Source organism: Neomonachus schauinslandi, chromosome 2 (genome assembly GCF_002201575.2).
Source record: "Neomonachus schauinslandi chromosome 2, ASM220157v2, whole genome shotgun sequence".
NCBI lineage: Eukaryota > Metazoa > Chordata > Mammalia > Carnivora > Phocidae > Neomonachus > Neomonachus schauinslandi.
The window spans coordinates 198,633,150-198,645,389 of NC_058404.1; the positions used below are offsets into that span (position 1 = coordinate 198,633,150).

At 50.4% G+C, this 12,240-nt stretch overlaps 1 protein-coding gene across 1 annotated transcript in view; it reads right to left on the bottom strand.

Moving 5' to 3' along the window:
- CRMP1 (collapsin response mediator protein 1) overlaps positions 1-12,240 on the bottom strand; it is a 69,046-nt gene that overhangs the window by 35,935 nt on the left and 20,871 nt on the right. Inside the window, exons 2-3 of the mRNA XM_021677665.2 lie at positions 9,418-9,506; positions 4,067-4,251 (exon numbers count right to left, since the gene is read on the bottom strand). Of these exons, the coding sequence (XP_021533340.2) occupies positions 4,067-4,251; positions 9,418-9,506 (274 nt within the window). The remainder of the gene's footprint in view (positions 1-4,066; positions 4,252-9,417; positions 9,507-12,240) is intronic.

Genomic DNA, 12,240 nt, shown 5'->3' on the forward strand with positions numbered 1-12,240 from the left:
CATCACTATCATCACCACTGCCATCATCATCATCACAATGTTAATCACCACTATCACTATCACCCCATCATCAACACCATCATCATCATCACCATCATCATCACCATCATCATCACCACCACCATCACCATCATCATCATCACCATCACTATTATCACCATCATCACCATCACCACCCTCTTCATCATCATTCCCACCACCATCATCATTGTCAATATTGCCATCACTGTCACCATCATTACCATAACCATCAGCAATGACCTAATCACCACCATTGTCATTGTCATCTTCAGCAGCAGCAGCAGCATCACAACTATTTATTGAATGCTTACTATGCCTCAGACACTGCCACAAGGCTTTCCATCAATTATCTCATTAAATCCTCACAACCAACCTGTGAAGTGAATATTAATATCTCCATTGGCAGAAGAAGAAACTGAGGCTCAAAAAGGGTAAGGAACTTGTCTTACAACTTACTTACACAACTAGGTAAGTGGTAGGAAGAAGGTCCAGAGTCCCATCAGCTGCAGTCTGAACCCTTTCCCACTACTCCATGCTGCCAGAGCTGGAAAGGTGCACAAGACCTTATAGACTAAAAGCATGTTAACTTCATCACTCCTTTCTAAAATAAGATCTTAAATGTAAAGCAAATGAAAGGGGAGACACCTGATTTTAAACCTCACTTGACTTTGCATATCCCTCTAGCTATTGCCCTGTTTCCCTAACAACCACCCTTCACAGCCAGACATCTATAAAAAGTAGTCCTTATTTTCCTCCAGCTCACTCCTCCACCCGTCTAAAGCATCAGCCTCTGCTAACTCAATCTCCACGTCTCTAGATTTAATGGAAACGTCCAGTCCTGACTCCACTGGACCTCCTGGGACACAGTGAATCACTCCCTCCTCTTGGCTCCCATGACGACATGGCTTTCTGGCTTTTATTCTACTTTTGTGGCCATTTTTCCTCAGTCTCCTTGTAGACTCTTCTGTCTCTACTTGGCCATTAAATGGTCAAATTCCTTATGCCTTGGTCCTGGAATATTCTTTAATACAGCTGCTCATTAAAATGTACCACTCCCTCTTAGCTGCAGAACTCTGACTTCAGCTGTTTCCCTGACCTCTCCACCAGGAAGACTCAAAAAAGCTCTTCAAGATTAAAATGTCCCAAACCTCATGCAACATCTTCCCCCCCCCCTCTGCAAATCTGGTCCCTACCACCTCCTCAACTGTGAGGATACCACCTTAGTTCCACAGCTAGGATCGAAGGGGTCATTCTTGACACTTCCTTTCTCACAGATACCTCATGGCTGACCCACCACCAAGTACTTATATTTCCATCCTACATATCCCCAGAGCTGTCCACCTCTGTCCACCTCCATGGCCACACTCCTCGTCCTAGCTACCCTCTTCTGTAGCTGAGCTGCTACAATCACTTGCCCCTGGTACAGCCACATCTGATCTAGGCTAATCTATTCTGGTCTCTTTAAAACCCAAAGCAGATCTCATCATTCCTTGCTTAAAATCCTTCAATGCCTGCTCATTGCCCATTTGAAAAAGTCCAAAATTCTTACCTCAGCCATCAAGGACCATCAGTACCATCCTTACCTTCCAGTCTTATCTCACACAACCCCATCCCTAAGTCTCTGCACTCATGCCTCATGGGCCTTCATCAGTCTCTTAAACGCAAGCTGTGTTCCATCACAGACGCTTCGCACATGCTCTTCCCTTTTCCTAGAGCTCTGTTCCCCTCCACCCTCTTCACCCAGTGAATTCATACTCATCCTTCAGATCCCTGCATGAATGCTGCGTCTTCAGGGAAGCACTTGGCCCGTCAGTTCAAAGCTCTGTGCACACATTTCTGTTGTAGCCCTAGTCACAGAGTATAGACGTGTGTGTAGTCGTACATGATCCGTAACTCCCCACAAGACTGCAACCACTGGAGCACCAGCACCATGTCCGCTTTGGTTCCTCCATCCCCCAACACCTAGCACAGTGCCTGGCACAGAGCAACCCTCAATTAAGTATCTGTTGGATGACAACATGGGATGGAGACTCAGAACCTCCCCGCCCCTCATGATGGTCCTCCTGGTGCTTCCACAGGTTCTTGGGGTCCCTTGAAACACACTATGAAAACCACCCTTTTCCAGATGGGGTGGATGAGGCCCCTCCCCTAAGAGTCTCAAAGATGATGATGGGGAAAGAGCACAAGGGGACCCTGGAGATCCTGAATCCTCATCCGGGGTTCTGTCTTCTACTCCACACAGGTCACCTGAGCCTGCAACTTCCATCTCCATCTCTCAGCACTGTGCCAGCTCCTATCTCCAAGTACTTGCCATGTGCCATGCACTACACCCAGGCACCTCGTGTATGTCTTCCAGCAATGCTATGGTGGGGGAAGGCTCACATTATAAAGCCCACCCTACAGATGAGGAAGCTGAGGCACAGAGAGGCTAAATACTGCCCACAAGCATACAGCTGCTGAGTGGCAGTGATCAGGATCAAACCCGGACAGCTGGGGTCCAAGTCCAAATCCATCCAGGTCCAACATCTGGGCTCCTCCCACTTTCCCAACCAGCAGATAAAAGACTGCCTTGTGGAGAAGGGACCAGGACCGCGCTTCCCTCATGATCTGGGCCATCCCCTCCTGGCTCAGGGGGATGAAGTGGCTCTGACGCATGAGCTCCACACACAGTGGCCAGCTCTACCCAGTGTACTTCCAAAGGGGTTCCTAGGAGGGAGACAGATGGGCAGCTTAGGGATGAGCTGCCTGGACGCAGAGAGCCTAACAGTTGAAAGAACACTGAAAAACCAACTTGCTTATTTAATTAAAATCATTTATTAAAATGGAATCCAAGAGGGGCGCCTGGGTGGCTCAGTCGGTTAAGTGTTTGACTTTAGCTCAGATCATGATCTCAGCGTCCTGGGATCGAGCCCTGTGTTGGGCTCCCTGCTCAGTGGGGAGCCCGCTTCTCCCTCTCCCTCTCCTTCCGCCCTTCCCCCCTGCTCCTGCTCTCTCTGTCAAATAAATAAATAAAATCTTTAAAACAATTAAAAATAAAATAAAATGGAATCCAAGAAAGAAAAGCTACTTCAAAAACTACAAGAGACTGCAAAATGCAGTAGAAGAAGAATCCAGCATCTCAGGAAGCCTCTGTGGTAGAGGGCACTGTTTGTGCACATTGCCTCCTCCCCTCCCCACCTTCACCATGGTTCATGGCAGGCAGAGTACAATCCCAGGGACTTTGGGCTCAGCCACGTGACTTGCTTTGGCCAACAGAACTTCAGCGTGTAAGGGAAGACATGAGGTGGTGAGAGGGGTGGCAAGTTTCTACCAGACCCTTCTTGCACTTCTGCCATCTGCCAGAAGGGCATGGTTGAGCTGGTCATTGGTTCCAGGGTGGGAGCTCCACAGTGCCCGTCCGAACCCAACCCACATCCTGAAGCAGACTCACTCCATCCTGCTCCTAGTCCCTCAGATCCTTGATCAAGAAAAACAAGTGATGCTTGAAGTTTAGGGACTGTTCGTTATGCAGCGTTATGCAGCGTTATCCCAGCATTATGGCATCAACACTGACTAATACAACCACTTCCCCACTGTGTCACCTTCAGCAACTTGTTTCAGCCTCTACTTCCCCATCTTTCACCATAACACCTATATCCCTGGTTCCAAAACTTTAGCTATGTGCACACCAGGTTCAGGAATATTTTGCTTTATCTCCCTACAATCCATATTATTCTTTCCTTAACACCTTCCTTTAAATCAGCTCACAGTTTCTAAAAATTTAAATGTTGATTTCAATCTCACCCTATGCAATAATACCCATGATGTGCTAATTATTTATCTTCAAATGCATCAAAATAATTTAAACTTTCAAATGTCTGTATTGCCTATAAAATCCTCTTCATACCACCAGTGGTACAGCCTTGTGGTAGGTTGTGGTGAGGATTACACTAACTGGTCCCCTGAGCAAAGTGCCTGGTGTAGATTGAGACCGTGGTGGTGCAGCTGCTGCCGGTAAATGAACTGAAGTCACTGCCCATGTGCCCACGGCAGGGGTGCAACTCACTGATCATCGTGGTCCCGCCTGCCAGTGCGGCCCTGGTCCCTTGGAAGAAGTCATCGGCAGCGGTCATCCCCTGGGACGGCTTCTGCAGGTACGTGTTGACATCGATACCCCCGGGAATCACCATCCGCCCACTGGCCTCGATGGTCTTCACTCCACCAGGAACTATTAAGTTCTCTCCTATTTGTCTGGAAACAAACAGAAATGGCCTTTGGTTCTTAAAAGAAAAACAAGATGGCAGCCCACTGTGTGGCTTCAGTTCCATTAGGTAAACATTTCTGAGCCATGTCCTAGGCAGGGCACTGGGTAGACAGAGAATGCTCAGGCAGGACTCCTGCCCCCGAGGGGCTCACAGCCTAATGAGGAGGAGAGGCATGCAGGCAGATGGGTAACAATGCAGTACAGCAGAGGGGTGGGGAGTATAAGGTGGGCTGCTTCACTAGCCTGGGAATCTGGGGAGGCTTCCAGGGGGAGGTGGTGGCAAAGGGGTCTCAGAATAGCCTGTCACTCCAGAGTTCTTCGCACACTTTTGTCAACCACTTCGAGGATCCAGATTGCAGGAGACAGAGCGTAAAGTCCCCTTAGCTCTGCAGACTGTGAGAGGTAGTGCTACAGGCTGAAGTGAGACCCTCTCAAAAGCTGTATGTTGATGCTCTAACCCCAGGGACCTCAGAATGTGACTGTATTTGAGGCCTGGGCCTTTACAGAGACAATTACAGTAAAGTCAGGCTGTCAGGGGGGGCCCTAATCCAACAGGACTGGTGTCTTTGTAAGAAGAGATCAGGACACAGACCCGTACAGAGTTAACCAGGTGAGGACACGAGGAGAAGACCACCAGCCACACGCCAAGGAGAGAGGCCTCAAAGAAACCAACCCTGCCGACATCCTGATCTCAGACTTCCAGCCTCCAGACCCATGAGAGAATCAACGTCTGTTGTTTCAACTGCCCAGTGCGTGCGGTACATTCTTACACCAGCCAGGGCAAGCTAAGACAGACAGGCGCCCGGCATTCTTGTTTTAGCTCTCCTGAGCACCGACCTCAGGAAAGCTGCTTAACCGCCTAGTACCCACAAGAAAACGCCACTAACATCATAACTCCTGCCTGGAGGGAATCACACTGGGGAGAGCAGACTGTTTCTGAACATGCTGACCCTCCCTTCTGTTCCCCAATGTGCTAGGCACCTGCGAACTTCCGCCAGAAGGAGGAAAAATTCCAAAGGGAGGAAGAAGGGAGAAGAGCCTAAGAAATTGGAAGCCTTTGTCCCATGTGGTGGCGGCTGTGTTTCATCTGTTGGAACCAGAGTCGGGAGACACATGGGGGGTGGAGGGGAGGCTCAGCCAGAACCAGGACAGAGACGACAGCCTCCAAGGTCAACGCCGGGCAAAGACCAGTAGACCTGAACATGAGCAATTTTTATTAAAAAAAAAAAAAATACAGTTGCTCTGAACGCTTCAGATGAGGCAACAATATTCTAAGTCACAGAAAAACAACCGTAATGAAGATACAGGCAAGTGCTGCTTCAGGGACCACCATGTCAGGCCCCAAACAGAATCTATACCCGAGCAGCCGAAGCAGACGCTCCTGGATCCTCCAGACCCCTGGGCAGGGCTGGTCCAGGCAAGCTGTGGGGGAAGGGGGGACAGAGGGCTCCACTTGGGGCTCTCCCACAGAATCGGGGCATTGCGCACTGTCCTGAAACCGGAAATAAGTCTAGCAAGAGCATGGTGCCGGGGACCACGACCAAGACCACGCCACAAGCTCAGCACTGCTGCTTCTAATGCCTTCCCTCTGTCCTTCCCTCTGTCATCTCCATCTTGATTTGCAGACTCCTGCCTTGCCCGATCCCCCTACTAAACACATGGAGATACGTCAGGAGCGGAAGAGCAAGGGATCCAGGAGGAGATGCCCCCAAACCTTCCAGCAGGAGCAGGTCACCCCTGAGCACCGGCTTTTCTAAGCACTTTGCAGATCATCTCATTTCATGCTTCAACTGGCTTTCCAAGAAGACGGGATAATGTTCAAGTGTTTAATGCTGGCAAAGGCTTGGGCGTGACCCAGAGTGGGCATGGGCCATACACTCGGCACAGCCCCACATGTGGGTATCTGGAGTCTGACTGGGAGTGTGCCTCAGTCACCATGCCAACAAGTACTGCTGTTCGGGGCCCATTTTCAAGGCATGACAGTCACCTCTCTTTACGGGAAGTAAACACATTCTGCAAAAGAGGAAAATGGAATTCAGAGAGGTACGGTGCCTTGCTCAAGGCTGCACAGCAAGTCAGTGGTGGGTCTGGACTCAAGCCAGGTCCCCCCCCAAGTCTAATATAATATCTAGGCTCTGCCCACCAGCCTTACCTGCCTTCCTGCTTCCCTTACATAGAAGGAGCAGATTCTCCCCAAACTGGGACTGACCCAGACAGAACCGCCAGTGCACTAGGAGGAAGAACCCAGATGGTTCTCAATGGCAGTGTGTGTAGAACAGGAGGCTCTGTGAGTTAGCCAGACACCTCATCCCTGCACCGCAACACCTCCCCCGCCCTACGCACAAGTGCTCAGGGGCCAGTGTCTGAGTCACCAGCACTTGCAAACTGGGTGGAACCCTCAGTGAATCCTAACAGATGCAGCACAAACCCAGCTGACAAGCTTTTAGGAAAACTTGGCAAATGACCACGAAAGAGAATTCTTGGGGTTCAGTCAAAGTGAAGGAGCATAACTGAGCCTCCTGGGGTCAGTACAGTGGCCCCTCTGGGTCTCAGCCCTCCCACACCTCCTCCCCAGCCAGCAGGGGTTCATGCTCCAAATGACCATCCGGAGACTCGCTCTGCGGAGCGGGGTGGGGGGAAGAGCAACAGAGTCAAATAAAAAGGGGTTTCTGACTAAGAGGAGCTGAAAAATAATGAATTTGTGGACACTGCATATTTCCTGAACAACACGATCCACCGAAGTCCAGAAGACTCTGGGTGTTCACTCATACAGCAAGCACTTAATAAATGCAGCTTGGCCAGTGAGCTCGTTTCACGTATACACATCCTGGACTGCACGGCTCTTGGGGAGCCAACCTCAATCCCACATGACCGGTGGGTAGGTGGTCCTGCAAAAGCGTCAGCATCCTTTACCTCCCACGTCCCAGAACCCCGAGGCCCCACAAACCAGAGTTCACCCCAGAGTGGTTGTCTCCGTACCTAAGCAGGGAGTTGACTAGAAACCTCACCACCCCGACCACCTCTGCTTCTCTCCCTCTGATTCCAAGACCAAGGTCCTGCCACCTGACAGGTCAGGACTCTTCTGCTACACTTCCTGTCAATACTCCCAGTACCTCTCGTATCCGGCACTGTGCCAGGCCCCGGGTGCAGAGGCCCTAAGGCAAGGTCCCTAGTCTGGGGCAAATGCAGCATGAGGAGTGTGGGGCCGGGCACACAGGCTGGCCAACAGAGTCATGGGGGTCAGGGAAGGCTTCCTGGAGGAGCCACACAAGCTGGACCCACAGGACAAACAGGGGTTGGGGAGCCGGGGGGGAGGGGGGCAGAGAAATGAGAATGCAGGGTGGGGCAAGGTGTTCCAGGCAGAGGATTTATGGGTGCAAGGTTCCAAGTAGAGCTGCTGGGCTAGTTCTGCAGGTACTACGCTTTCAGCGTGGCTGGGAAGAAGCGAAGAGGAGGGAATCCACTGGAGGAACAGAGGCTTGGGCTGGACTTGAAATGGTCGGAGTCTGGGACTGGATTTGGGGTAGGTAGAGGGAGGCAGAGAAGGCCTCCACGCTCTCCTGAGCTCCTCACTGGACATGCCGTGGGCGTGGTCTCTCAGTGCTCACAGCCATCCACAGCCCCCTCTCATCCCCCTCCTCCCTTCCTCCCTCCTCCTTCCTTCCCTCAGCCTTTCCCCCACTCCTCCCCCCCTCCCCCTCCTCCCCCTCCTCCTCATCAAAGCCCACATGGGCACCAGTTACTCCTGTTAATAGACCCCATTCCTGCTTGACCTTCCCCTCGCTCTCACTCCCCTCTACCTTTCCTTCCTGTGCCAGCAGCCCAGGCTGGGTACTGAGAGAGTCTCTGGCTCCTACTCTTCCCGACTCCAGGGGAACTCGCTGAGCAGCCAGCGAATCCAGGGCACTCAGCATGTGAAAGAAAGAGAGCTGAACCTCTCCATTACTAGCCGGTAAAATGTGGAGGCCACATCAACCCACTGTCTGGTGTTGTGGACTGAGCTGGGATCCCCCAAACTTATATGTTGAAGCCCTGACCCCCAGCATCTCAGAATGTGACTGTATTTGGAGATGGGGCTTTTAAAGAAGTGACTAAATCAAAACGAGGCCATTAGGGTGGGGCCCTGAGCCAATAGGACTGGTGTCCTGTGCACATGCGCACAGAGGGATGCCCTTGTGAGTGCAGAGTGAGAAGCCGCAGTCCACAAGCCAAGGAGAGAGAGATCGCAGAAGATCCCTGCCAGCACCCTGATCCAGGACTTACAGCCTCCAGTCTCGGAGAAGTTAACTTCTATTGTTTCAGCTGCCCAGCCTGGGTTTTTTTATCACAGTGACTGAGCAGATGGAATGCACCCGGATGTCACAGCCAGAGAGGAGGCCAATAGGGAGACGGAAAGTGCAGGAACCCTCTGGCCCAATGCAGGCCATGGCCCTGTCCTAACATTCTTCCTTTCTCTCCTTGCTCCCCCCACCCAATCCAGAAATTGTGGAAAGGTAGAAGAAAGAGCCGTGAATTCAGTCCTACGTACTAGGTAGGCATCTGCCCCTTGCCCCCAGCTGACAATGGGGGTCAGCTCTTGGACCTCACTGGCCGGCCGTGTGCACATCACACCCTCCTGTGCCTCTGATGGCCTGCACAAGGCTGGTGCGGCAGGAACGCTCCAGAATCTCTAGTCCCTTCCCCACCTGTAGTTTGGACCTCTCTAAATCTCTGCATCCCTGATATTGACAGCACAGTCATTCTGGGACAGAACTCTAAGGGCCTGGCAGCCTAGGGAGACTGGCATCTTTTTTTTTTTTTTAAGATTTATTTATTTATTTGAGAGAGAGAGACAGAGAGAGCAAGCAGAAGGAGACAGAAACAAGCAGACTCCCCACTGAGCAGGGAGCCCAATGCGGGGCTCGATCTCACGACCCTGAGATTGTGACCTGAGCCAAAATCAAGAGTTAGATGCTCAAGCGACCAAGCCATCCCAGCACCCCAAGACTGGCTTCTTAAAAGGTATGTTTTGGGGATGCCTGGCAGGCTCAGTAAGGGGAGCATGCAACTCTTGATCTCAAGGTTTTAAGTTTGAGCCCCACACTGGGTGTAGAGATTACTTAAAAAATAAAATCTTTCAAAAAAAGGAAAAAAGTGTGTTTTGGTCAACCTACTTTATAAGTCCATCTTCCAGGTAGACGTCAGCATAGAAGGATTGGTCATCGTTGATGATCCGTCCACCTTTGATGAGGAGTCGGTCACTCTGAAAAGCCAAGCAAAGTATTAAGTGTCACTGGGGAAAAGCCGAGAATTTTTTTTAACTTTTAATATAAAATTATCCAAATATTTTCAAAAGTAAAGAAATGGGATAAAAAAGCCCCCTCACATCCATCACCCAGACTCAAAAGCTTCAATACTTGGCCAGTCACACTCCACCTATTCCAACCCCCCCCAACACTTCTGTTTTGTTTTTGCTGAGATATTGTAAAATAAATCCCAAATATCGTACCCCGCCACCTGGAAATACTTCAGGATATGTCTCCAAACATTAAGGAGTTTTTAAATAAACAGAACCACAATCCATCATCTCAGCGGACCCAATTAACAGTAATTCCTTCCTATGAGTTAACAGCCCATGCTCTATTTTACTTGGTTTTACAGTGGGAGGTTCGAGTGGGGCTCCGTCCTCAGTCCCCACTCTGCATCTGGCTCTCTGCAGTCTGCCGAGATCTATACCAGCCCTCCCGCCCCTCTGATGCCCTTCATTTGTTGAAGAAACTAGGTCATTCATAGAACAGGAGTTTATTAGGGCATTGTTACTGAATACAATAAAACCCAATTTAGAGACCTTTTAAAAGCTACTAGAGAGACTATAAAATAAACACAACTCCCCCAGAACCACCTCCAGTCAAACGTCTGAGGTTTCTCTCCACCGTTTTCCTTGATTCCCCATGGTTGTGATCACAGTGCGCGCATCCATCCACTCATCCATGCCCCCGTTATGTGCTGGCTCCCCACCTCAGCTCCCAGCACAGGGACAGGCCCTGCGGAGACAGGAGGAAGCCTCTGCCCTTCCTGGAGCAGATGGAAGGAGAGGCAGAGGCTTAATAAGCCATGGGTTTACAGGGTTACAAGAGAAGGGAAGGGTGCCCGCCATGGGAGCAAAGTGAAGGAGCTGCTAGACTTACCAGGGGCCAGGCAAGGCCAGCTCACACCTAAAAAAGTAAGTCAAGATGAATTGTTCCAAACAAGCAGTGGGGACGAAGGCCAAGGAGGGCGAACCTTCAGTGTCTGGACAGAGAGAACTGGTAGCCAAGGCCCAGAGGCCACAACAAACACAGCAAATTCTAGGACCCAAATAGAACACAACTGTGTCCTTTGTGCATTGTATCATAAAAGTGTCCCCAAGTTACTACATGTTCTTCATCACCGCAAGTGACTACAAAATATTCCATCTTACGGATACACAATAAACTGTTTAATGACCCCCCTACTGTTGGACACTTATTTTCGATTTTTCACAATGGTACGTATTGCTGCAATGACCATTTCTGCACACAAAGCTTTTCGCTCAGCTTGAATGCTTAGGGTCAATTCCCAGAAGCGTAACAACTCAGTCCAACAGTATAAACCTTGTTTATGGCCCTTGATAAATATGACCAGATAGCTTCCCAAAAGGACTGCCCTGATTTGCCGTGCATAAAATCAGCAAGCACCCTTGGTTGTCATTAATATTCGTTAATTTGCATTTCTTGGCGGCTGAGAATTGTTTTGCCCTGTGCTTATTTATACTTGTACCATCTCCTAGCTGGCGATGTAGTGATGAATAAAAAACACAGCCTCTGTCCTTAAGCTCCAGCCACTGCGTAGGGAGAGAGAGAGTAAACAGTAACAATTCAGGGTAGACACTTCCAAGAGAGTGTCTTCCGTGGGTTTCCCTGAAAGCAGAGCCTGAGACAAGGATGAGAGGCAGATAGTGTCTTTGGGAGGTGACTGCACAAACTGGAGTGAGGAGGTAGGGAGAGGCAGGCAGGCACGCAAATCCCATACAGAGTGCCCACCGATCTGGCGAACATGGGTTAACTGGGGCTTGATCCCAGCAGGACCCTCTGAGGAACTGTACGGAATGCACCTCAGAGCGGTCCCAGTGGTCCCATGGCATCAGTCATGAGAGGAAGACAGAATACTGTACAAGTCCAGAGAAGAAGGGTCAACCCACACTCAAGAATCAGGGAAGGTTCGCTGAGCAGAAACGGGGCATGCAGCCTGCCACTCAGGACCCTCTAGTGGCGTCATGCATCAGCCCTGTATTTCCTTTAGAGTGAAAGCCAAGTCAGTGAGACCCGATGTAATCTGGAATCCCACTACCCAGGCAACATTCACGCTCTCACTTGCTTCAGGTGTCTGTTCAATTTCTCTTACCTGAGAGCCCCCCTCCCCAATGGCTGCTCTGTCTGGAACACTGGACGCCTCTGCCCTACCAGCAAACCCCATACCTCTGCCCACTCTGTTTCATAGTACCAACTACAGTACATCCCACACACTATATATTCACATTGTTTGTCTAAAAGGTGACTTGCTCACGGACATCAGAGCTGTGGTGCTTCCCCACTGACAGTGTCAGACACACTCATGGGGGACTCCTGCATACACGCTGATGTGGATACTAGTGCCAACTGCAATGGTGCCCTGCAGCTGTCCTTACAAGACCATTAGCTTCATGGGGGTAAAGATTTCATCCATTTTCACTCTGCATCTCTGATACTCGGACACAGCCTGGCTGGTTGGCTGGCTGACTGGCTGGCTGGCTGGACAGATGGATGGATGGATGGAAGGATGGATGGATGGATGGATGGATAGATGGACGGATGGTTGGATGGATGGATAGATGGATAGATGGATGGATGGATGGATGGATGGATGGATGGATGGATGGATGGACGGACGGACGGATGGATGGATGGATGGATGGATAGATGGACAGATGGATGGATGGA